The sequence below is a fragment of the Molothrus ater genome, chromosome 3 (genome assembly GCF_012460135.2).
Source record: "Molothrus ater isolate BHLD 08-10-18 breed brown headed cowbird chromosome 3, BPBGC_Mater_1.1, whole genome shotgun sequence".
In the NCBI taxonomy this organism is placed as follows: Eukaryota; Metazoa; Chordata; class Aves; order Passeriformes; family Icteridae; genus Molothrus; species Molothrus ater.
In genome coordinates this window covers 5,217,787-5,242,797 of record NC_050480.2, presented here as the reverse complement: position 1 = coordinate 5,242,797, position 25,011 = coordinate 5,217,787, and the positions used below count along the sequence as shown (strand labels likewise).

The following is a 25,011-nucleotide window of genomic DNA, read 5'->3' as shown; positions in this document are numbered from 1 at the left end:
TGTTTGCTCTGCTGCTGGAGGAGCTGGAGGTGATCTAACAGATGGCAAAAACTATTTGGCAATCACGTACAAGCCTCACACAATGGTTTCAACTGTAAGCTTTAAAGTTAAAATGTAATCCACACACACAATGCCAGCTCCAAGCATAAAGAGACTTTAAGTCCCACTTAAAGCTTAAAAGACACCCCCCCCCCCTCCAATTTGGTGCTACCCCCGGAACAATGTGCACAACAGACCGAACAAAGAAGCCAAAACGAAGCTCTGCTACTTCACTCTGTGTAGGGGGAGAGAAAAAAGGGAAAAGAAGGTGGTGATTTTCACTGGTAAATAACAACTAACCCCAACACGCTTTGGATCAGCCTACGCTGTGCTGATGAGGCTTCCCTATTCAGAGCCAGGCAGTGCCTTTAGAAGGAAAAACTTTCACTCCTCCGTATTGGTGGCAAACTGGACCCCTCAGTCACGAGAGAAACGTGGCAAAACCAACACACTGTGAAAAATTTTTAGAAGTTACAACTGTGAACTTGGCTTACAGTTCATGTTCCAGCAGAATGAAGTAAAGCTCAGTTCCCAGAAGGACTGAGATTCTCAGTTTATTTTAAATTAAACAGAAGATAATAATTCTGTTTTATTTACACCCATGGAATAAAGGTAATTTTAGCTCTGTTTGAAGAAAACATGAACCATTTTTATCTTGGAAAAACATGGGAACATTAACAATACTATTACTAGAGCTTCTTACACGTACAAAGCAAGTAGAAATTGCTGTTCCTGTGGTCACCTTGATATCTGTGCAGAAGCTTAGTAAAAACAAAGCAACACACAAGAAAACACTCACGTTGGGAATGCCACAAACTGACACATACCAAAAGCAGCAGGAATTCACACACAGGACAAAACCCTGATCTCACTCTCCGTGACCAGCTGCAGCCAGGTCACCTCCAAAGTGATCAGAAGGGAGATGTCAGGTTTAGTCAGACACACCCCTAAAATCCATCTGGGTGTGCACAGCAGGTCCCAGATGCTGAGGATGCCTGGCCAGGCTGTCCCACTCCAGGATGGGCCCAGCTCAGCCCAGCTGAGCTCAGGGAACCCCCGCCAGGGATTTGGAAGTGCCCACGTTTGCCAGGCTGAGCCCAAGCCAGCTCTGGCACTGGCTTCCCTGCACAGAGAGCCTGCAATGGGGGCACCCAGAAAACCTTACTCTGCTGAAATAGAAATAAATGTGGACACAAAATTCCATAAGGCAGCTCCGTTGCCCAGGTGCAGAGGATAATTCACAAACCCAGCTCAGCTCTTTTGAAGAAAAGTCTCTGCACTGCTGTGCCTTCTAGGGCTTCTAGGGTGAGAAACAACACATACTGCTATAAAAACAGTCATCAAAATATGTCCAAATACTGCTTGAGGGACCCTTTTTAAAATCCCAAGGAACTGTTCTGATAATAATCAAACACTTTGTACTGATATTGTACTGATACTGCAGCCTTCAGAACAAAATTCAGTGAAGAAGGGAACTTAGCTGAACCAACACTTGCTGTGCTCATGAGTCTGCCACAATCCCTAGTGTGTGCCAGCAACTTGTTTTAGAGCTTGAGTTACTGCCCTTGTTTTGAAGCCACACATCCTTAAGCACCACAGTTACAAGGTATAATGTTACAGGGAAAAAAATTGGCATTAATCAAAAATATTTGTTACTGAGAGGTAACTCCATTGATAAAAAGCCGTTACAATAATCTCATCAGTGACAATAAGCCAGCTGCTATTTTCCTGTGTTGTTTATTCAAAACAGCAGCTGTGGGGCAAACTCAGTGCCCTGAAGGACTTCAGCAAGTTGTGCTGAAATGTCCAAAGCCCCACAGCTGATGCGTGCAGAGCCAGAGCTCCACGCTGCACTCCCCACCCAGTTTAGGGGTGGGGGGAATAAAGAGAAAAGCTACATTAAAAAAAAAAATCCCAAAGCAGACATGAAATCAGATTGGTTTTAGAAGCAAACCCCAACAGCAGTCTGGAGTGATGTGCACAGGGAGGGAAGGCAGCTCTGGCCCTGGCAGCGTGTCCTCCCTGGTGCACAGGAATTTTTGGTGGGCACAGGAATTGGCCCTGGTTTGGCTAACGGGGTGCTGGGACAGGGCCCCAGGCTCAGGCCCGGCTCAGCCCTGCTGTCCCTGCCCAGGGCTGCACTCTCCAGCCCAGGCCCTGGGCTCTGTGGGTGACACTGGTCACGGTGCACACCTCCGGCATGACCTCCCTTCCCTTCTAATTGCATTACACAGCCAGCTGGCTCCAGAGAGGAGTCGTCTGTTTGACTGAAGAATTCCTGCTTTTGGGGAGGCATGGCTGCTACTTTCGCTAAGTAACAGTGGGGCCTGACATCCCCATTGTCTGGCTGACTGTGTGCCCATCCTAAAATCTAAGTTTTATTTGTAAATTAAGCAAGAAACTTCCTGCCAGAGCAGGGCTGCCTGGAGACTGATAATGTGTGCCTTTCATTCCCTTTCACTCTCACTGTATCACTGCCAATTCGTTTTTCTGCTGCTCGCCAGCCCGAGGCCATAAAAGCCTTGTAAGACATAAGTGCAATTATAGTCCTGGAGTCAAATGAATTGGACAAATCCAATAGCACAGCTCTGTCCCCACTCTGCAAACCCCTACAGCAGTCAGATTAGCTGCTAAAAATCTAATCTAGCCCCAGCTAACAAATTTCTGCAGCAAAGGAGCAAGAGTTCAGTATGGGGCTGCAACCAGATTTCTGAATTGAAAAAGTTCTGCCCTGACAATGGAGAAGATGAAATAAATCACTGAGAAATTCAGCAGCACATCTTTAAACCGTTAAGCACAATTTGAGCAAAAGGAGACAGGGACTGTAGGATGCCATTCCTGGGATTGATTTTCACTCTTGCCACAAGACAGACAGATAAAGTTTGGAACCAATGATGCTGAACCCTGCAGCAGCAAAAGAGATCAGCTGAATTTTGTTTACTCCACTAGGAAAGATTTCTGTCAGGGCCAAGACTTATTTGGAGAGGGGTTTTTCTTTCTTCTTATTTTTTCCTTTCTTCCCTCCTGAATTAGCAATATAATACCAGCATGTATCTCAAATAAAAAAATGCAGACTGCAAATCACAGCTCTACTGCACAAAAACAAGGGGCCAAGCTCATCCCCAGTGGAAATGCACTTATTCTGGGAAATTCATACCAGAACTCAATTTATCCTTGCATTCAGTAAAAACAAAGAACCACAATAACATATTTAAGTAAAATTACTACATCTGCTGAATTCCCCAGCCCCCAGAATTTATGGCCTTGCTATGGCTCCCCAGGGCAGCAGGTGGTCAGTCCTTCTGTTCAGCTGGGAGTGTGCTGACAGGGATGAAGCCTCTCTTGGTCTGAGGCAAAACAAGCAGAGAAGAAACCCCAGCAATCACAAAGATTTCAGAGATTAGGGGGACCTTAGATCCCAGAGGGAGGGCAAGAAAAAAGAAGCTGTGGCCCCCACTGCATCCTGATGAACTTCTCTCCTCCCAGCACCACTGTCCTGTATCACCAGGCACAGCTCAGCTGTAGGAGCAGGAACCTAATGAATGCCATGGGCTTCCACCTTTCTCTCCCACTCTCCCATAAAACAAAAGCATTGATGGCAAGAAGTAAGAAATATGAAGTAAGAAATTATCTTTTTAACCTGGACATTCTGCCCCAACAATGTGAGGCAAGGACCTAAGCCCTTGAGAGAACTGTCCCCCTTCCAGAAAGTGCAGTGCTTCTGAAATGCACCTTTTCTCCACTCACAGCTGCAGGTCTGCAAAATCTGCCCACAATCCTTGCTCATCTGCACAGGACTGCATGTCTGCTCACAACAGAAGCTGTGACAAATGGGATGAAACTGGTGTGAGTGGAACCATGGATGAGTACACGATGACTGAAGAGCCCTCTGGAAGCCATCTGGTCTGAGCCACTCCTTGCAGCTCCTCGGTCCATGAGCCTGCTCAGAGATTTGTCCTTCACTGGAATTCCGAGTTTGATCCCTGCAGGGTTCCATTCCTAGAGCAGATCTCAGGTTTTCTGAAAAGGTCCCAGAGCAATTCCTTTGTAGTTGTTTTCTGTAGGCAGCATGTGCTGGAGCTGGCCTGGATTCCTGGCACTACAAAACTTGGAGACTGACAGCTACTAAATGCTTTTGGTTTCTGTTTCTCTCAGAGAAGGAATTCTCTTAGAGCAAACACAGGGAAGACAAATAGAATAACGAGACCCTCAGTGCCTGTGATAACCCGTAACATAAATGAAAATAAGGAGAATAAGTGGACTGTTTGCAGCTAAATCCCATTCTTCCTCTTGTGGTAGCTCTGCCACACTGTGCTCTCCTCTCCCAGGTCATGAATTACTCAACAGCCAGACCATATCCCAGTGTCTTTGCCAGGCTTTCACAAAACCCAGGACTTACAAGGGAAGGTTGGACTTCCCTTTGTGGCCACAGTTTGTGTAGGAAAACTAAGTCTGGGAAAGGCATGGCAGCAGTTCACAGACATGCACAAGTGTGCTGCAAAATAATCTGCCCTTCATATCCATGTGAAATAGGATAAGAACCAATGGGCTTAAATTGAAGCAAAGGAGGCACTACCAGAGATTTTTTCGTGGTGCAAGAAGTGGAGCACAGGAATATGGAATATGTTGCCTAGGGCAACTGTAAATCATTGATCACTGGAGTTTTGGTCTAGCAGCTTGACAAATACTGGTCAGGAATAATAAAAATACAAACAGTCCTACACTGGTATGGTCACAGAGACTCTACAGCCCTGTCCTAAACACCACTACCCCACTGCTCCTTCCTGAAGCACTCAGAGTACTTTTCTCCATAGCCTTGCATCCATGAAGAGGAACATGTCATTTTGCTGGTTTTCCTTTTTAAGGACAGATATCACAATAAAAAGACAGATCTGACTTTAGTACGAAACACTGGGCAATTTTTCAGAACCAGTAATCAGAGATGCCACCTTTATATTTCAAAGAAAAGCACACATAATTCTGAAACCAGCTGGATGGCTGCTGCAGCATTACTGATACATGCTAACAACCACTGCAGGACAAGCTGCCCATCCTAATTAAAAAGGCAGAGATTTCATATGCCCCAAAAATCTTTGGGTCTAAGCAGCAGCTGGCAAACAGCATAACCTGAAATTGTACCTCGCTAGGAAAGACGAACAATTAAGTACTGATACCAACAGAATTTTGTGCTGGGTTCTGGCTGTCTGAAGCAGAGGCTGCCTGTCAGACTTGTGCCTAACTGGCTGCTGTCTTGAACTCTGAGCTTGGGCTCCTGAGCCTGTCAGCCCTCTTTCCCTTCGCTGTTCCCCACAGGACAGTTTGATGATGCTGCATTTGGTTGCTTTGTTCTACCGACCTACAGCAGTTTTGGCAGGCAGACAATGTACAAATGAAATTATTGCTAATATTATTACCCACGGTGGCATTTGAGGCTACCATGGAAATGTTAATTGTGTTTCAGAACCCAGAATTTAGATGCCATTTAATTCAGCTAGCCCAGCTGCAGAAGCACCACGTGGCAACACAGGGACGGCCTGCCAGGACCAGCCAGCAAAGGCTGCTCCCAGCTCAGATTTTGATGGAAACACACTGCAAAGCCTTTACCTTTTTGGTCAGCGAGTCATCCGAGTCGGAGGGCATCCTGGTGGACACGTGGAAGATGATCTCCACCGTGGAGGTGGCGTAGTAGGGCGCGGTCTGCCCCGTGCTGCCGTTGCGCTGCAGGCCGCCCATGAACCCGCCGTGCGTGGACAGGTCGACCTGAGGGAGCCAAAGGCACAAAGAGCAGCCACCTGAAAGCACTGACACATCACCAGGATTTGCTTCTAATGAAATCACCGCCCTAGCTTTCCGTAGCTATCCCAGAGAAAGTCTTCCCCTACAGCTCTGCGATCTTTCCGTTAGATTTGTCTTTCCCGTGCCTGTACTTGACATTTACTAAAACTAAATCTCTCTGAACTAGGTTCTGAGTCATTATCTACCCAGCTATTTTACCTTCCTCCAGCAAACAGCAGCAAGGAAACAACAGCATTCTGCCACAGACTGCTGGCTAAGGGCTCTGTGGCCTGGCAGCTCCCACTGCCAGGAGCATCACAAAAGGCAGAGAGAAATAAACAGCAAAACTGCAAAAGAAACTGAATATTTGTACAGAAAAAACACCCTTAGAATAAATTATTCCAGAAGTTCATTCAGAAGAAACACCTCTCTGAAGTCAAGCCTGAGTCCAAAGGCTTGTTTGTTTTCCCAACAGCACCAGCCTGAGGATGCTGCATCTCGCTGTGGCACTTGGATCCTTAAATGTGACATGCAGCTGCTCTGGATTTCCCAAACACCAAAATGTCCATGGCATTTAGATTATGACACGCCACTTTGACAAAGCAAACTAAACCCACACATGTCATAAAGAACCCCTGTGCTGATTGTGCTCTGACCATGGCAAGAGCTAAAAGCAGCTATGCATCAGTGTGTAGCTAATATTTTTTTTTAATTAAAAACTGTGTAGTGCCACCAGCAACAAGGCAGCTTGTCTGAATTATGGCTGTTACCTCCCAGCCCAGCCCAGCCACAAAATCTTCATAGGCCTGGCTTCCCCTGGCGTTGGCCAGGATGGAGCACTTGTCCTCCTGTCCCTCAGCGATGTAGAACACGGCGATCTTGTGAGTCTCACGGCTGCCACAGGGTAGAAAAAGAAATCAAAATTAAACAAGCTTCAACTCAAAACTATTTTTCAGATCCCCCAGCACTCCAAGCAAACATATGACCAGGTGCCCACATTTAGCTCTGTGTGTCAATTTCTTTCATGCACACAAATACACCACTCACTTTCAGATTTCCTCCCCTTTTCTGGCCACCAAAAGCTCACTGCAGAGACACCCCAGTTCTGAGAGCAGAGTCAAGCCTGGTCCTCCTGTACATCAGCCACAGAACTGGTGGCCAAATTCTAATTACAGGGTTAATGACTCAGATCTGTGCAGCACTGCAGAGACAGCGAGGTGGCACAGGTGTTAATGGGAGCATAATTTGACCTACAGAATTTTAACTACAGGGTGATGACATACTAGGCAGAAGGGGCATTATTGACTTTCAGACCTTGGGCAAAGTTCTACAAGGCTGACAGGGACAGTTGGCTTATCTGAAAACATGCAAAGTGCATTTGATGTGGAAACTGTTGGGATAGAAGAAACTCAGAATTCTGCAGTGCTGCAGATGTTTTTCAAACAGCTCTATGTCAAGTAATGAAAAAAACCCTGTAACATTCAGAACTTCATTCTGCCACTTCCTGGCTGGGGAGCAGTTCTGGGTGGATTACCCCTCAAAGTACTGCTCCTGACACAGAAATCACTCTGTACAAAATACTGTTTTGTATCAGCTGTACCCAGGTCACAATCAATTTGATTCCCTCCCCTCTCGGCTAAAGAAAACTTGAAAAAAAATCTCTTATTCTTTGCCACTGATTTGGAGTTCTTGGTACACAGAGAATGTGTCAGCGCAGATGGCTTCTCCATTCAGGCTACACAACTCTGGAGAAACAAACAGTCCACTTTTCATACCAATATTTGGATTCAACAGGAATGAAGTTTTGGTTCTGGTGACTCATTCTTCCTTGGGAAACACAAACCTTATCAATGGTGTGTTCAGTACACATCACCTACCATTGGCGGGAATCCAGATTTTTCAGTTCCCGCAGCAACTTTGAATTTTTCTTCAGCAGATGAAAGCTTTTTCTGAAAAGAAATAGGAAAGGTTTGAAGGCAAATGCAACACAGTGGAGACACAGTATTTCATCATCCAACAGCTAAGAGAATTAGCATGATATGATTTCTTAGAATTATTGTTATACACAATTTATTGGTGTGTATATCAAATCATCACTGAAGTTCAAAACTCTGCTTTTACCCCCAGCTACATGAGCCTCGCTTTCTTAAGTGTGTCAGGGGAAAAAAGTGAGGAGAGTACTCGAAGCACGTTCTAGATCCTCTCTTCCTACCTTCTATCCCAGGAGTTCATTCCCAAGTCATTCAGCAGCAGCCGACAGAAATAAAAGGAGGCTTGGGGCTGGGCAGGAGGCGGTGGCTCCTGGCGGGCCACGCTCATGCTGCAGTCCGAGCCGCACTTGAGGATGAACTCGCTTTCCCGGGCGCTCTGCTGCAGCAGGGCCTCGGTGATGGCGCGCTCCTGCTCGGCGCTCATCCCGCAGGGCGGCGGCGCCGGCTCGTTCAGCTTGCGCTGCGGGTGCGGGAGGCACTCGGGGCTGCTGCTCCCGATCCTCTCCAGCAGCTGGTCCAGGGCGTCCTCTCCCTCCTCCACCTGGGAGCCGTCGCTCTGGGAAAGGCCGTGCTGCTGCGGGTCCCTGGAGATGGCGAAGGCAGTGGCCGTGCTGCGCTGCGGCAGGCAGCCCTCCAGAGGCCCGTACAGGACCCGGCCATCCCAGGAGTACTTCCCTGAGATATCCCGCACGATCACCCGCACGTCCGAGGGCGCCGCCGCCGGCTCGGCGCCCGCCTTCTTCTCAGCGGGGATCTGGAGGTAGGAGATGAGGGTGCTGTCGTTGAAGACGAAGAGCTGCAGGTTGGGGCTGCGGAACACTTCCGAGCACAGCTCCGAGGACTCCACGTAGGAATTGTCGTGGTTCTCGCTCAGGAGGCTGTGGAGGATGGCGGGGCCCCCGCTGAGCGGGTAGTGGCTCAGGTGATTCACCAGGTGAGTCATGACCATCCTCGCTGTGAGAGGGATCAGCTCCAGATTCCTCCTCCTCTTCTCTGAAACCATCAGGGAAAACACAATGGATCAGTAAGAGCAGCCAGAGGCAACACAAAAGGAGCACCTGCAGGTTTCAGCCCTATGTGACCTGTTGATCCTTCCTGTTCAAGGAAGTATTTCCAACAGCTTTCCAAGAAATCCTACCTATTCCACAGTTTTATTTTACTTCACCACATCCCCACAGCCCTCAGAACAGGAGGGTGGAATGGCAGAAAAGCCAAGGCAAACCAGAGATGACATCTCAAAGCAATGCTCCTCCATCCCTGGCAGGTGGAAAAGTGAGGCAAGGAGAGACTTCCTGGATGCTCAGATGGTCCCCTCAGAAAAGGCACATCCATCAGTTATTTCATAAACTGACTGTGCTCTGAGCTACTGCTGTGCCTCCTCTTCTCCCATGGGAATGTTACTCCTTTTATAGCCAGAAACCTGCTCATTTCTAGGTTTTTTCATATTCAGTGTAAAACTATTTCCTTGTGGTTTACAGTGTTTCTCCTTCCCTTTACACCTTCTAAACATAATTTTGTTCTAAGGAGCAGCGTTGGCAATGAACTCAAACATCCTACCACAGAGGCAACTGGAATTCATCCAGGGAGAGCTGTGCCCAGTTCTGAAGGAACAGCTGCTACGTGCAGTAAGGAGAAGCACATTTCCAAGGCAGAGATGGAGCCTGGAACACTGCTTCCCACTGCTGCACACACATGCTGGCCCAGCCCACACTCTGGGCACGCCCTTACCTTCAGCCACGGTGAGCAGGTTGCCCAAATCGGTGGAGGAGGGGCACTGGGCTGGCTCTGAGGAGCTCCTGACGTTCCCCAGTGGCAGGAAGGGGTCGTAGTCAGAGGAGGAGAGGTCGGCCAGGCTCAGCACATAGTGGCTTTGCTGCGTGTAGGTGCTGGAGCCATTGATGCAGCAGTGCAGGACCTGCAGGGACACGGAGCCAGTGACAACCTGGGACAGTCCCCAACACACCCAGCGAGCAGGACCCCCAGTTCTGACACACTCCACGACCCACCCATGTCCAAATTCAGCATTTCTAAATTAACAGTCTCCATCTGCACTGATTCTGTGCTTTTAACAGCTCACTTCAGGCTTGCTCTGTATTTTAACAGCCCACTTCAAATAATGCAAGTATTTCTGCAAAGATTATTTCCCCCAGCTTGTTGTTTTAAGCATTTTGCCTTTGTCTTCACCATCCCCTATCTGTTCTACATCTCTAATCTTATCTTCTTAACATTTTGCATTTGTAACTTCTCACCTGGATGACATGATTTTCTAGTGCTTGACAAAGCTGCTTCTCTGCCTTCTGGGTGTGTGAAAGGCATCTTTAAACAGCCAGGCAGAGTAAATCACCTTCCTTCCCCCTACTCACTCTGTAAATATAATCCAGCAAAGGAGCTCTGGATGCATGTTGGTCCTCCACAGCACCAGCAGACACGGGCTCCAGCAGCATTTTCATGGGCAGTGCCATGCACCAGTCCAGCAAGCAAAGCAGCAGTGAAACTATGAACTGAACAAGAACACGGTGCTTAGGTACACTCTAATAAATTCACCCAGACTTTAGAGTATGAATTGGAAAGTTTAAAATTCAGCTCTGGTTAGGAGCAACCTCATTTAAAACCCCCCTCAAACAGCAAAAATAATGGAGACAGCTCTTTTCAGTGACACACCTTCTTATCCGCTTCCATGGAGGAGTATTCAGCACTGGGCAGGAGGAACGCGATGGTGGCCACCAGGATCTGCAGCCAAACAAACCAAGTGTCAGAAAGGCACTCAGCTTCTTCCTCTGCAGAGACAGACCTTCCACAGGGTGTGGAAGACAGTTCCACAGGGTGTGGAACAGGTAAAAGTTTTCCTAGGAGCACCCAACTGCCCGTGCCAGCCAATGAGAACATTTTACTGAGCACTTTGCACACAAGTCACTACAAACAAGGGACCTACACTGGTCCAGGGAGTGTAGCAAGTACCTCTCTCACAATAAAAATAAAAAGGAGGAGTTAACAAAATCACAGCTGCCCAAGGAAAGGATTAAGACAACTTTGCATACAAACATTTTAAAGAATCTGACGTACTTCCGTAATTTTCCGGCACAGGGAGGATTCGTACTCCTGAAGCTTCTGCCAGTAAGACACCAGCAGCTGAAGGACATCACAGGCTACCTGAGCTACTAGCTTGTTGGAAAACTGCAAGAAAAAAGGTGATTAAAAGCCAAATAAAATATTCAGATACAATACACTGCATTCAGATTTTCTAAGTTTCATTATTTTGCATCTTTGCAAAGAAAAAAAAACATTAGTGTTGTGAGATGACATGGTCAGCATTAGGAACCAGCAGGTTTGACACTGTCTGTGTGATCTTTTATGTGAGTTTGCTGGGGAAGGAGTCTATAGGCACACAGGTTATTTTTGCAAGTATTCTGCATCTTGCACAGGACACCACAGCAGCAGCCTGTGCCTCAGATTATCAGTGATTATTTGCAAAGTGGAAATGCCTTTTTTTCCCCAAAGCATGCTGATCAGAGCCCGCCACAGCAATACCTTCAGTGTCACACCTATGACATTGATGGCTTTCTTCACGTGGGGGTGGCTTGTGCACTGCGTGAGCTCCTCGCAGATCCACACGCCGAGGCCACAGATGGCTATGCATCTTTGGGAAAAGGAAAAGGGAGCTGGTCAGGAGATTTAGAGCAATATTTAGGGGGGAAAAAAAAAGGAAAAAAGATGCACAAAGATGAGATCTCTCTTTCCCCTGCAGCACAACAGGCCAGCACCTTCATGGTGCAGAGTAAGGCTCAAAATCACAGGACCAAACCACAAGGCAGCAGCAGAAGATAAGCAGTAAAAAAGACTTTTCCAAGCCATAAATGGTTTGACTTGATAATGTTAAAGATCTTTTCCAATCTAACCAATTCTATATTTTCCCATTTCTTTAACTCAGTATTTTACCTTGCAGCTTCACATGGCTCCTCTGTGGCATTCTTCAATAAAATATTTATGAGGCAACACTAAAACAACAAAAATAGAATAAGCATCTTTTTCATACATCTTCTTTAAAGTTGTTTAATTTTCACATAGTTACAGGTGAAGACACTTTAATTCCCCATCTCTTGCTAAAGCATATTTACCTCATGCCAGTTGTATTTTGTCAAGGGAGAAACATTGATTACAACTCAAACACACAGGTCCTTGAGGACAAATCAAATCAGCTTACAACTAATGTACAGGCAGCAAGAGGAAATCAATTAATTTACAGTGTCAAGGGGCAGTTACAAACAACAAGTGGTGGTCACTCCATACAGACTGTAGTGTTCAGGTTCTAACCAAAACATGTTATGAAAAATTCCGGGTATTATTTAGTACAGAAAAGACAAAACTGTCTTAGTTTTAGAATTAAGACACCTCCAGTGACTCTCCAAGGCCTGATGAAGAAGCAAGAACAGGAGCCAAGCATGTGAAGGCATTTCTGCATTCCCTTTGGTTCTGCCTCCTCAGGCCACACATGAGGAACTCAGAGATTCCTCACCAGCCATCCCTAATTTTGAGCAGTGGATCACTGTGGTGCCTCACGTTTATCAAACAGAGATTTGTGTGAGGGCAACCACTTGGGCAGGAATGAAGTCACTGCATAGGGAAACCAGGTTAGGCCACCTAAGGATTTACAATAAATGGCTTTACCTTCAAATCTCCAGTTCCTGTGATGCTCTCACCAGCTTCTGAGATGGGTCCCAACTGTGGGATTCCTTGGTAGGTGTTGGGAAAGCACACAAGAGCACCAAGGATGGTGTGAGCTTCAGAGCGGGGAGCCTGGCGAAGGGCAAGCAGGCAGAAATAGTCACTAAAAAATATTCCCTGAAATAGTCACTGAAAACCCTTCACATGTGGAGATGCCTCCAGCTCTGAGGCCAGTGTGCACTGCCATACTCAGCCTGCTAGATTCACAATGCTGCATTCAGCTGTTCCAGGGAATACAGCCCAGCAGTACCTAACACACACCTTCCTGCCCCTGCTTTCCCTGCTGTGCTGCTCTGTTCTCCTCGTGAGGCTGAGCTGGCCCCACTCCTGAACACATCCTACATCTTTAATACCTCCCCTCATTACTCAATCTCACAATCAGCCCTTTGATGCCAACAGGAAGTACAGAACCCCCTGAAGAACAGCTGAGTGAGGAGGTGAAGCACTAATCCAGCACTGCTGTGAGGTGATCCTGTGGCACAGGATCACTCACACTCGCTGCACAGGTGATACCAATGTGCAGAGAGATCCCTGCTCCAACAGAGCCATCAAAAGCACCACAGCAAAAGCTATAAACACATTAACTACTGTGTAACGTTGAAAAGGCAATGCACACCCAGTTTTATGCAGGCAGGAAAAATGGAAGGGGGTGTTTTGGTTTATGGCTTTTCCCTGGAAAATTGAGCATCCATTTCTTATTAGCACTTAAGCTTTGGATCAACAGTGAGGCTGACCAAGCTCTTTGAGGGCTGATGGAAGAAGTGTGGCTGGAAAACCATTACAGCTCTGCTGAAACAGGGAGAGGGCTGTGGCCCTGCACAGGGCCACCTGCTCAGCCACACAAATGTCAAGAGCAGCAGCAAAAGCCCTGAGCCAGAACAGACTGAAAGGTCCCCCATGAGCTGGTGCTTCACATGCAACAAAGCTTTCCTGTCTCTCCCAGGACTGCCAGACCTTTACCTTTATTTTGGCAACCCCTCATTGACTTGCTATTTTACTTATCCTTCGATAATTTGATCGTTTAGAGTCACATTTCTGTTAGTGCTGACATTTAGCCTGAGATGCTGCCTCACCCAGAGAGTTCCCTGCTCTCTCTCGCTGTCTGCTCACTGCAGTGGCGCTCACGGGGCTCTGCAGGTGTGCAGGACATGCTTTCCTCACACCTCAGCCTTTGGATCCAACACCTCTGCAGCACCAGTGTGTTGCCTTTTCCCAGGATTTCCCACCCCGGTATCCCCCTGAGAGCCCAGTCAGCGTGGCTGTGCCGAGCCAGCTGCGCTCACCTCCGGCGTGTCCGCGCTCAGCACGCGCGCCGCCGCGCCGAGGAAGTCCCCGATCAGCATCGTGAAGCCAGGCAGCCCCAGGAAGAAGAACCACGGCAGGCAGTGCTTTATGACAGTGTTCAGGATGTCCTGCAAGAGAAGGCACCTGTGAGAAAAGCCAGGAAGCCCGAAAGCAAAAGGGAAAGTGTCAGAAGATTTAACTTTGAGGTTCGAGACGATTTAACATTGAGGTTCCCTGGTCCCACGCTGGTGCAAATTCCCAGAGCACTGTGTGCAAACTGACCTCCACGTAATCACCACCTCCCACTTCAGGTGTGTGGAGCAGCCCAAAGTGCATTTGGTATTTTGGAAACATTTGTAGCCCTAAATTCCTGTTCAAAGCCCACACCGCCATTCATGTCTCTTCGTGCCTAAACACAACCATCCTGTTAAACAAGACTTCGGATTCAAGCATCCAAACACTAATGGACTTAAGATGAAGCACTGCAGCAGTCCAGAGGAGTGAGTTCCTCAAATCCCTCAGAATTCCATGCCACAAGAACATGAGCTGCCCCCCCCAGGCCTGCTCACTGCTTCAGGTGCCCTGAAGGAACAGAGCAGCAGCCTCAGCTCTGCTCACCATCACCCTGTGGTACAGAGCACATTCCAGATAAGCCCTTCATCTCTAATCCTTCCACATTTTAAGTCTTCACAGTCTCTCCAAACCAGAGCAAAGTTCCTATATTTGAGCTAAGATTTTTTCCCTGCAAGCTTTCAGCAGGTTTCAAATTAGGCATAAAATCTATATAATCCTTTACCTGTGACACTGTATTTGCTGAAGAGTTACATCAACCTATTTCTATACTGAGTAGATAATTATTTTTCCACTCAATAAAATTTTGAAAAGTTGCAAAAGGAAAACCCTTTTCCATGTCCATCCTTACTGGTTCCATGATGTGTCAAAGACAGCCTGAGCTAGAGACGCCCATAACATCTTCTCAATCTCTACAGCAGAAGCTAAAGCTGACAAACCCAATTTTCTCTTCACAGAGAGATGCTTGAACATCACTACTATTTTCTCAAAGCCCTCTCAACACCTGCACAGCTCCTACTTCGTGTTCCACTAAGTGTTTGCAACACCAGTATCCTATGAAGAAACTGCTATATATTCAAATAAACAGTATTAGTTTTTAACATAGTAGCAAATAATGCTTTCACTTTCCTGAATAAGATAAAATGCCACTCAAGTTAATGTTTAAACTTGTTTTAATCACTTCCTTTGATACATTTTAAGTCAATATGGGTTAATGCAAACATTGAGAAGCAGAGCAGATGGATGCAGCCGCTCATAAAGCGGGTGGCAAACTCTCGGTCGGCACAGAACAAAGGACATACCTTGTTATAATTAAGGGCTGATTAACGCTCCGTGCTGGTCCAGCACAGCACACCTGTACAGCAGGGCCAGGTAAGGCTGGGCTGGCCCTGAGCAGGGCAGCAGATGGGAGCAGGCTGCTGCTGACATGTGCCACAATAAAAGAGCCCTGGCTAACCTGGCTGGGGAGGCGGTGGCACAGGGAGCTGCTCCAAACAACTGCATTAACTCCTGTCCTCACCCCAGAGCTCCCATCTGTCACACACCAGGGCACGGATCCCTGCACAGAACACTTCCCACAGAGGGGCAAGGAGATCCACAGAACATTACTGTCACACACGAATGCTGTGACAGCACACACGGTCCAAAAAGGCCGCAGGGATTTACTCGCCAGTTACGAGATGCAGAGCTGCTAAAAATAAATCATCTTCCATAGCAAGAAACCTTTCAAAAATTCCCTTTGAAAAGCTCTTGAAGCAGTCCTCGGCTTCCCTTCAAATTCCCAGTGCAGGCTGCTGGCTGCAGTGACACACACCCAGGAGGGAGGGCACAACACGCATCTCCCGAGGGAGGGCAGGAGACAAACCTGCTCAGCCAGGCGCACCCCAGGCACTGAGCACATCACCCTGGGCATTTTGGGTCACTGCACTTCAGCTGGGGCTGGGCAGGCTGTCCCCTGCCTGGGGAGGGTCAGCACCAGCCCAGGACAGTGCTCACAGGTAGCCTTCCAGGTTTGTCCCCTCTCCCAGTCAGCAGAGAGCCCAGCTCACAGCACCACAGGATTTGGGGCAGCAATCTGGGGGCTCAGGGAGCTTATCAGCAGAGGGAGGCTTGTGAGAGAGCAAGGGAGCCAGGACATCTGTGCTATCAGTGATAGGGCAAAATCAGGTAATTCAAACAGAGCCGGGCTTCCTCCCCTCCCTGCAAACGTAAACTCCGGGTAGCAGCTCCCAGCCTGGTCAATGAATCACTTTAATTGAATGCTATGTACACAGCAACTGGAAAACACAAGCCATAAGAAAAACATATGGTGATGGCCGTGGAAATTGGTTTACTCATTCTGCACAGTGTTGTTGCTTTACTTCTTTCATAATTGACCTTTAGAACGATAAATGTGTAAAATAATTTTGGTTTATTATGGCTCCAAACCTTTCAGCAATTACACAAAATGAAAATTTAAAAGGAAGTATTCATTCTGGAAGCATTTCCATTGTTTACATAATTGCACAGCTATAATTTAGTGTTCATGTTGTTAAAGAAAAGTGAAAAAAAGGACCATTATGGACTATTTCAATTCAGAATGATGCTCTGTGGTGTTAAAGCTGGGGAAGAGGGGAGAGGAGGGGGCAATTGCATGCATGTCCTTCTCAAATGCATTAACCCTATAAATGGCATCATATTTCAGTGTAGGTTAATCTAGTAATTCAAATTATAAGGTCGTAAACATCCACTGAGTAAGCGAAATAAATTTATGCAAGTTCACTGAAAGGTCAATTGCAAAAATATTCTTCACCTAATTTTTGTTGAAGATTTTGCAGATTACAGGTGTAACCAAATAGCCTGCCAGCTGCCTTCCTCATGTTTCCAATTGTCCCTCCACAGGAACAACATGGATTTTTCACTGAAAGTTCACTCTGTTCCTCACCGACAGACACCTCACTGGCAGCTGAGATCTACAGCACAGGAAAGATTATTAATTTACAGATGGCTTAAGACTTCACTTTTCTACTTTAAAGGAAATAATGCTTCTATTTACTTATGCCAAGTATTCCTACCTACCATGAAGGTTCAGGTAGGAGTTAACTTGTGAAAAATTAAGTTGTAACACAAATTTATGAACTATTTTGACAACCTCAGGAGATCTAGGATTAATTTATCAGAAAGCTGCATTTCAAGGTGCCAGATAAAAACCTAACCCCAAAACAGTTACATTTTATAGCCTAAATCCCTCAAGGCTGGAATACAACAGAGGGAGTTTTTCTTAATTTCTCCTATTTTGGAGCATGTCTGATACTTTCACAAGTGGGGAGAGCAATAGGATAAAGGACTAGAATAAAAGTTTTGGTTTGTGCACACACAGAGCACGCAGTGGATCCAGGTACAAGGGTGTGGGTGCCAAGGCCATGGCACTGCCTGGAAGGTGGAGGTGGCTTTGTGTCCCCATGCACATCAATCCCAAGTACCAGTGGCAGCGCTGCTCCAAGCTCTGACAGACCACAAGAGCACAATTTGGGTGGGATGGATGCAACTTAGGAAGGACAAATAAATTACAGCAAAATAAACAGAAAAGAACAAAACTACCAAAATCACTCCAGAGTGCACAGCTCCTGCAGCTGGCAGGACCTGGCTCCCCCTTGCTCCCAGTCAATCTTCCAGCTTTTTTATCCAGCACTTCCCACTTAGCCTGGTCTGGGCAAGCAGAGGGGGATGTGAGAGTTCCTATGAGACCCTGGCATTTGGACTTTTGTTTGTCCCTACTGGAAACATGCTGTCTGTTAACACTTTTTCAAAGCACATAATGGGAGCACACAGGCAAATTTTCCACAGGAAATGAGATAAGGGGGGGATTAAAAGAGGGAGAAAATCATGGCATCCATTGGAAAGAAGTCTCGAGAAGCTAAAATAGGGGAATCTAAGCCTTAATAGAGTACATTAAGGTTATTTCCTTTTAAATGGCAGTTTAAAGAATCTAAACAGCATGATGGTTTCTGTACAACACCATCAGGCAGAAACCCAGGCAAGGAGCAGCCGTTCCACAGGGGACAAAAGCAAAGCTACTCACTTATTGCACCTTTACACAGCTGCTGCTGCTCCAGGCTGCTGAGTGACAACTGGGCAGATGCAGGCACTCAGTTTGTGGTGATGGGGAGTGGGGATGGGGCTCAGCCTCACCCCCAACAGGTACAGCTGTGATTGACAGCAATGAGCCATGCAGTGCCCAGGTGCACTGACCAACCACCAAAGGGAACAGAGGGCACACAGGTGCAGTGCATGTAAGATGAAGGGTATGAAAGGTTCTACTGAAGAACAAGAAAGTGCTGATGCTTGAAGCCTTCTTTGCTGCCAGTTGTACCTCCACTGTCAGGCAGAAAGATACCAAAGCCCACAAATGCTGGATTTTTTTTTAATGTCAGACCAATGTTAACACAAACAGGTAATTAATGACTTCTCTGGTAGTAGCTCTGCTGAGAAATGCTTCCTATTACAAATTAGCCATTTTCCACACAGAGAGCTCCAGTGGGTGTTCCTACAGAAGCTTAGAGCTGCTGCAGCTTCCTTTCCCTCATCACCTATAGTGCCTTTGGAACAATTAAGAGGCTCTGGGACAACTTTGGGACAATGGGCACTGGTACCTCAGCATCTCTGCTGACAGAGCTTCTCATCCACAGCATCCTTGCACTGCTAAAAGGAACTGAACTAAAACAAAGCTGCTGAGTGCCCTGGCTGCAGCCAGGCTCTGCTCCACAGGCAGGCCTGCTGCTTGTGCTGACATTTAATCACCCAGGACATCTGCCAGCTTGGCTGGACTGTGGCGATTTTCCTCTTATTCCATATTTAAAGTTTGTTCTGCTCCTCATATCACTGAACTGAAAAAGCCACCAGCAAAGTCTCCTCCCTTGGCCATCCACTGTCCTTTCCACACAGAACCTCTGAAGTCTCTACCTTTGACTATATTCTCAAAAAACATAAGTATCCTCCTCCAGAGGTCCTCTGGCAAGTAAGCACGACTATACTTTAAATTATATTTGTTAAACTCACTGCCAAAGTCAAGAATACAAGTGACCCCCTTGCTCACTTTGCAGGTAACCTCTGAGTGCCAGGTGTCACCTCAGCGTTGGTGACAGGTGTCACCAGGCACAGTAACTGATGCTCACCATGGTAATAGGGTCAGACTGGCTAAAAAATGACACTGAGCAGCAGAGGGTTGAAACCTGAAAAAGGATTGAAAACCTGCCTCTTTTTACAGTGTCCCTACAAGGTAAGGGCCTCACCTGCACTTCGTTTCTCCTCTCAGACTACAAGCAGAAATTTAGACAGAAATAAGAAACGGCAACACAAAAGCCCACAGAATTCTCAGGAGCCAACCACCAGCAACCTCAAAGGATTATTTAAGTGCCAGAAAGACCTCAGCTGAAGAATCCCAATTATGCCAACAGTTGATTTTCTGAGAAGTGTTGGTAGCTTTTTGGGATTGTATTTTATTCCTTTTGTTATTCAGCAAAAAGGAGGAAGCTGTGGAGCAAGGAGACGCTTATCGACTTTTTCAGCTGAATGAAGCAAAAAGTAATGTTACAGTAAGCAGCCAGCAACAATAAAATACATCTCTATTCCTGGTTCAGGTATTTGCAAAACCTGTGCATTGCAGTGTCAAATTTTGGGTTGATTAATAAAGCTGCATTTATTACCCAAACCAAAGGACACACCTGGTTGCAGTTGCTCCAACAGGAGTTTTCTGACCATCAGGCTCACCTGGCAGCAGAAGGCAGCTATGCCCATGCAAACTGCAGCAGGCTATCCCACAGCATCCCTACCAACCACTCCCCAGGAACATTTCCTGATTTTCAACCCCCTAACCATAGGTAAAGTACCTTCCCTAGCCCCCAGTGTCGTAGTGAACATCCCAGGTCTCTTTCCTTCAACGCCAGAGGCCAGGGAGGGAAGCTGTGAGCCTGAATGAATGTCATTGATAAAAAAAAAAAAAAACAGGAAAAAAGCCCAGACTAGGCCAGCAGCAGAGCAGTGCCACAGGCTGGAGCAGTTCAGGAGGGAGGCACCCCACAGATGGTCACTTGGCCCTTGACCCCGGGCCCCTCCTGTGCTCCCCGACCGCAGCTCGCTCCCTGCAGCCGGCTGCTCCCACCTGGAGAGGTGATGCAATTCTTGCACAGAGTTGTTCACTTCTCCAGGGATGTTTGTTGTTAGACACTTCCACATGGACAAATTAGCTGCAGCTCATTACCCTGCTGTCTCCTCTGCTGAGCTAATTGCTACATCCAGGGCTCAGAGAGCCAAGGCAGCCTCCTATAAAATACACCCTCCTCACACTGCTCTTTTATGCACCCCCCAAGAGCAGGCTGCAAAGCTGAGCTGCACTTGCTGGAATAACACTGTACTCATTTACAGCATATCCAAAATCAGATTGTTTTGTTTTTCTAGCAGCACCAAAAGCTACACCACGCAGCAGCAGTTTCCTATTTTGGCATCCTTAAGTGAGTGAGGAGTGACAAGAGAAATACAGTTAAAAAAAACATTTGTCACACAAACTAAAATATTGAAAACCATTCAGGTCAAAGAGGTTCCTGACTGTAATACTTTTTAATTATGTAACCACCTAAAAAAGCTCTTCTGAAGTAGCCAAGGTGATTGCCTGGAGCTAGGGTGTTTTTCTGTGGCTTTCCAACATAAATGCTAGAAGTTGCAGTAGTGATCCATACAGAAGGAAAATTCCTCCATGAGACACCTCCTACCCTTCCTTCTGTGAACATTCCTTACAAGGGAGAAATCTATGCCTGTGCTTAGCAGACAAACCCACTCTGTGTTAAAAAGGCCAACCCAAGTTTTTTTTTTTTATTTCTGAAATCCTGGAAAGCATGCTAGGATTCCTGTTCCAGTGATCCCACACTCTCTCTGATAAAGAGACTCCCACTCTCCGAGCACTCAATCGCCCTGGAAATACAGGAGCAGGAATAAGGATCCTGCTTCCCATCAACACCTTGCTCCAAGGCACTGCCAGTTAACACCTCATCCAGTTCCACAGCTAAGGGAAGCAGGCGGGAAGGACACACACACACAGCAGCCAACCTGTGGTCAAGTGTGCCACCAAGAGGCAAATGCAGCCACGAGAGTGGGGAGCAAGAACAAAGAGCAGCAGCAGCCTGCAAAACAGCCAGGGAAACCATGGAGGGATTGCAGTGTGGGGCTGCAAAATATCCAGGGAAACCATGGAGGGATTGCAGTGTGAGGGATACAAAATACCTGGGGAATCCTGGAGTGATGGGCAGCTGCAGCAGGACTTCTAGGATTTTCCAGGAGAAAACCCCTGTCTCTTTACTCTTATCTATATAAAAAGGAGTGTTTTCCAAATGTTCTAACTTTTCAGGTGGGAAACCAAGGGGCAAGAACCTGGTAACAATTCCTTCTTTCCCTCTATCATCTCAGAAACAATCAAACCTGTCTGGTTTCCTAAAGGCACAATCAGTAACTCCCACGATTTCCTGAGCGGTCCCTGTGCCCTTTGTTGCCAACCCCAGCAGAGCTGCAAGCCCTTGCTTTCATTCCTATAGCTATAAAAACATGCAACTGCTCTTAGACAGTCGGTATTTTGTCCAAAGAATATTTCTTAGAGTTTCCACGAGCACTGAGCTGCTTCTGTGAGACAACCATCATTTAACAGGCCAACGAAGCTTTTTCCTCACCTTGGACCGAACGCTTTATTCCTGAGGACAGGGAGACCCGGAACAACTGCTGTGCCCACAGCAGCAGGTTTTGGCAGCATCTCCTGCTGCCCTGGCATGGTTCAGCAGTGGCACAGGAAGCACAGCTCATACCTGGTCCTGGCTGGTGAGCCCCAGGCGCATGACAAAGTAGAAGTGCACCAGGAAGTCCGAGTTGGGCAGCAGGTCCTGGCGCCGGCTCATCATGGCGCAGAGCAGCCGGAACGCCTGCAGCTTGCCCTCCTTGTACTCGCTGGGCAGCATGGCTGCCTGCAACAACAACAAAGCCTGCATCACTCCTTGCCTCCCCCACCAGCCAGCCCGTGCCATGCGTGCCCAGCAGCCCTCCCACAAAGCATTACCTCAGCTCCAAAGAGCCTTTGGAGGGCACGCGCTGTCTTGGGCAGCAGTGATGGTGGAAGTTAAAAATAAGGCAACTAAGGGCACACCCATTCAGCTCTGATATAGAAGAAAATACTCTTGTGTGAGAACTTCAGAACTGACCTTGAACAGCCATGATGCAAATATCCTGAGAGGAGGGATCAGGACGGGAGGAGAGGGAGTTGACTGATTGTCAACGCTGATAGCGAGGTTGTCTCGGATCTGATGATTTTTAAAGAAGAGCATTAATAAAACCAGTATCTTTTTTTAATGCTCTTTTTTTTGCATTATTATGTTTTACTTTTATTTTATTTACATTTAGGTACTACAGCTGGGGCTATCCAGAGCTCCCACTTCAGCCAAAGCCACCAGGAAAGCTTGGTCTATGCTGCTGCTCCCTGGCCAAAGCAAACATTGCCAGTTTGAGTCACACTGTGGGCCTTTACACAAATACCAATGTCTGTACTTCTTTTTTCTTTGCTACTGTTTCCTCACCCCATTTAAATTCTCTTGTCATTGGACAGGATTCTCTGCTGGAAACCAAACAAGACAAAGCTTCCTTTACAGCAGAGCCCTCCCATGCCATGTTTATGCTCCAGGTGTTAACACTAAATCCCATTTAATAATCATTTCCACAACAAAAGAAAAGTGTCATTATTATTAGCTGTAAGTACCACATACCTTTGCAAGTTTAAACCACAGCTCATAAAGGTAGCCAAAAACTTTTGCATGGATTTTAGGTGACTGTATGTTGTTCACATCTCCAAGAATTCCCAGGATTCTCCTCCACAGCACAGCAGCAGAATCAGGATGCCAACCAATAAGGCTTCCACCAGCAATTATACTGCAATCGTCAGCCAGGAACTCACTGCTGTCTGCAAATTTAAAGTGTGCCATTTCCACAAGTTAGAAGTGCAGTCTAAGCATGAACTTGGTCAACAAAATCTGGTCATTACTCCTCCTAACCATCTTCCATCTCTTTTACTGCTGGAGCTGCTTTTGAATCAAAGGAGAACACGGCAGCAAAGGGGCTCATGGGTGACAGCACCACAGGGCACAGCACTGCCACTCCACACTGTCCCCACCCCAGAGGGCTTTTCAGCAAGGGAGGCAAATGCAGCTAAATGCAATATTCAGGTACCTGAGGGATGTATTCAATCAATAACTCACTCTTACAGGTAATACTTCTATATTTATAAAAGCCCTTTCTTTTTTTTTTTTGAGATCACACGGTGTAGCAAGACCTGGCAATGCAACTGGACAAAGGAATAAAAAGCCACGGCTGAAGAGTCTTGAGGAATGTGCTCAGGCATGACCACTGATGCAGAGCAGCTCCTGAGAGAGCAGAGCTTGGAGAAGGCTGTCAGGGTAATGGGATTTATGCTCTTAAACAGTACAAATCCACACTGAAGTGCACATTTTAATGACAAGAGCTGGTAGCTGCTCTCCTGTCACAGGCAGCAGCACAGCCATGCTGCTCCTGGCATACCTGCAGCAACTAAGGCATGGAAGGAAGTTGCAGGAAACCTCTAGACAGGCAGAAGGAAATAACTCATGTCCTCTGAGGACACAAAGAAGGTTAGTGAAATAAAAGGCATTTCAGATGCTTTTATGTTTGAATATATTTAAAAACAACTCTAGGGATTTTTTTCCCCTTTTTGTTTTGTAGCATTACAAAGTCCCAAAGTGCTAAACCACATGTTATTTATCCAGCACATTAGAATGACCTCCTACAGATCTGTGCTCAGGGAAGTGGCATCTCTGCTGCTCAGTGGCAGTGTTGCTCTGTCTTACCCTATCAGGTTTCCACAGCGGAGCAAGCTGTGACTTGGCTGAGGCAGGAATGCAGTCAAGGGCACTTTGGGTCTGCTGGGCAATGACACATCTGTTACCCACTTGTCCTTTCACTCCACATTACCTGCCAGGTTGCAACATGAGGTTCTTTCTCTTTGTACCCCCAAAGGAGCAATTCTTGCACCACACCAACAGTGAATTTATCATACACGATCATTCTTACCATGGGCAGTATTACCGTTTTTACAGCAGCAGTCCCAGCAGTTGGACTAGGTGTGTGCTGCTTCATTAAAGCACAGATATTTCAAAGGAAAAGTCAACATGAAAAAGTACCCTTGAAATTCTGTATCCATTAGGAAGGCAGCCTGTAAGACATCCCTACATTACTGCATTAGCTCCTAACCTAATATCTGACTCACACTGCCAGAAGAAGGGTACCTTTACAAATGGCAAAGAATGAACCACTTCTTTCCTATCAGTCAAAAAATACAGTAAGGCACTTCCTCAGACCATGCTGCTATGGTAATAAAACCTGTTCACTTGAAACATTTATTAGTGTGCTAATGGGCAGGCCCACGAGTGCCCAGCTAGGCACTGTAAGAAGCCCAGTTATTTTCAGCTGGGTGGGTGGTGGCTTTCTGGATCATCATTTACTGGCAAATCAATGGATGATCCAAACCCCTTCCACTCTGAACCAGCACAATGAAGGGTCCTTGGTGCCCTGTGCCACATAAGCCAAGCGAGGGGCACAAGCTCCTCTTTAGAGGACACAGTCTCAAGCTGCTTCAGGGAAGGTATAGGTTGGATATTAGGAAGAAATTTTTCACCAAAAGAATAACAAAGTACTGGAATGCTCTTCCCAGGGAGGTGGTAGAACCACCATCTCTGGATGTGTTTAAAAAAAGACTGGACATGGCACTTGGTGCTATAGTCTAGTTGAGGTGTTAGGGCATAGCTTGGACTCAGTGATCTTAGAGGTCTCTTCCAGCCTCATTATGCTGTGAGATTCCGTGGGGCACAGGTGTGAGCTCACACACCCAGCGTGGGGCCCGCGGTACCTGTGAGGTTGGCGGGCTCCTGCGAGGGGCTGAGCTGGAGCCAGCGCGGCGCCGCAGGATCCCCGCCCGCTCCTGCAGCCGGCCCCGCCTCGGGCTCATCCTCAGCTGCCTGCCAGGCCACCAGGGCGATGTCCACGTCAGCTCCACAGCCCAGGGACGTGTCACTGCTCACGCTCTCACCTG

The 25,011-nt window shown here is 47.0% G+C and overlaps 1 protein-coding gene across 3 annotated transcripts in view; it reads right to left on the bottom strand.

Annotated features, from left to right (window-relative positions):
- The window catches only part of RALGAPA2 (Ral GTPase activating protein catalytic subunit alpha 2), a 93,698-nt gene that overhangs the window by 40,031 nt on the left and 28,656 nt on the right, over positions 1-25,011 (bottom strand). For all 3 annotated transcript variants that reach the window (XM_036379483.1, XM_036379484.1, XM_054514174.1), the window contains 16 exons: positions 24,829-25,008; positions 22,658-22,851; positions 22,100-22,198; positions 21,710-21,865; positions 13,811-13,939; positions 12,471-12,599; positions 11,742-11,800; positions 11,334-11,442; positions 10,869-10,979; positions 10,467-10,535; positions 10,169-10,306; positions 9,534-9,720; positions 8,027-8,798; positions 7,692-7,763; positions 6,585-6,708; positions 5,644-5,799 (listed from right to left, as the gene is read on the bottom strand). In XM_036379483.1, the coding sequence (XP_036235376.1) occupies positions 5,644-5,799; positions 6,585-6,708; positions 7,692-7,763; positions 8,027-8,798; positions 9,534-9,720; positions 10,169-10,306; positions 10,467-10,535; positions 10,869-10,979; positions 11,334-11,442; positions 11,742-11,800; positions 12,471-12,599; positions 13,811-13,939; positions 21,710-21,865; positions 22,100-22,198; positions 22,658-22,851; positions 24,829-25,008 (2,684 nt within the window). The remainder of the gene's footprint in view (positions 1-5,643; positions 5,800-6,584; positions 6,709-7,691; positions 7,764-8,026; positions 8,799-9,533; positions 9,721-10,168; positions 10,307-10,466; positions 10,536-10,868; positions 10,980-11,333; positions 11,443-11,741; positions 11,801-12,470; positions 12,600-13,810; positions 13,940-21,709; positions 21,866-22,099; positions 22,199-22,657; positions 22,852-24,828; positions 25,009-25,011) is intronic.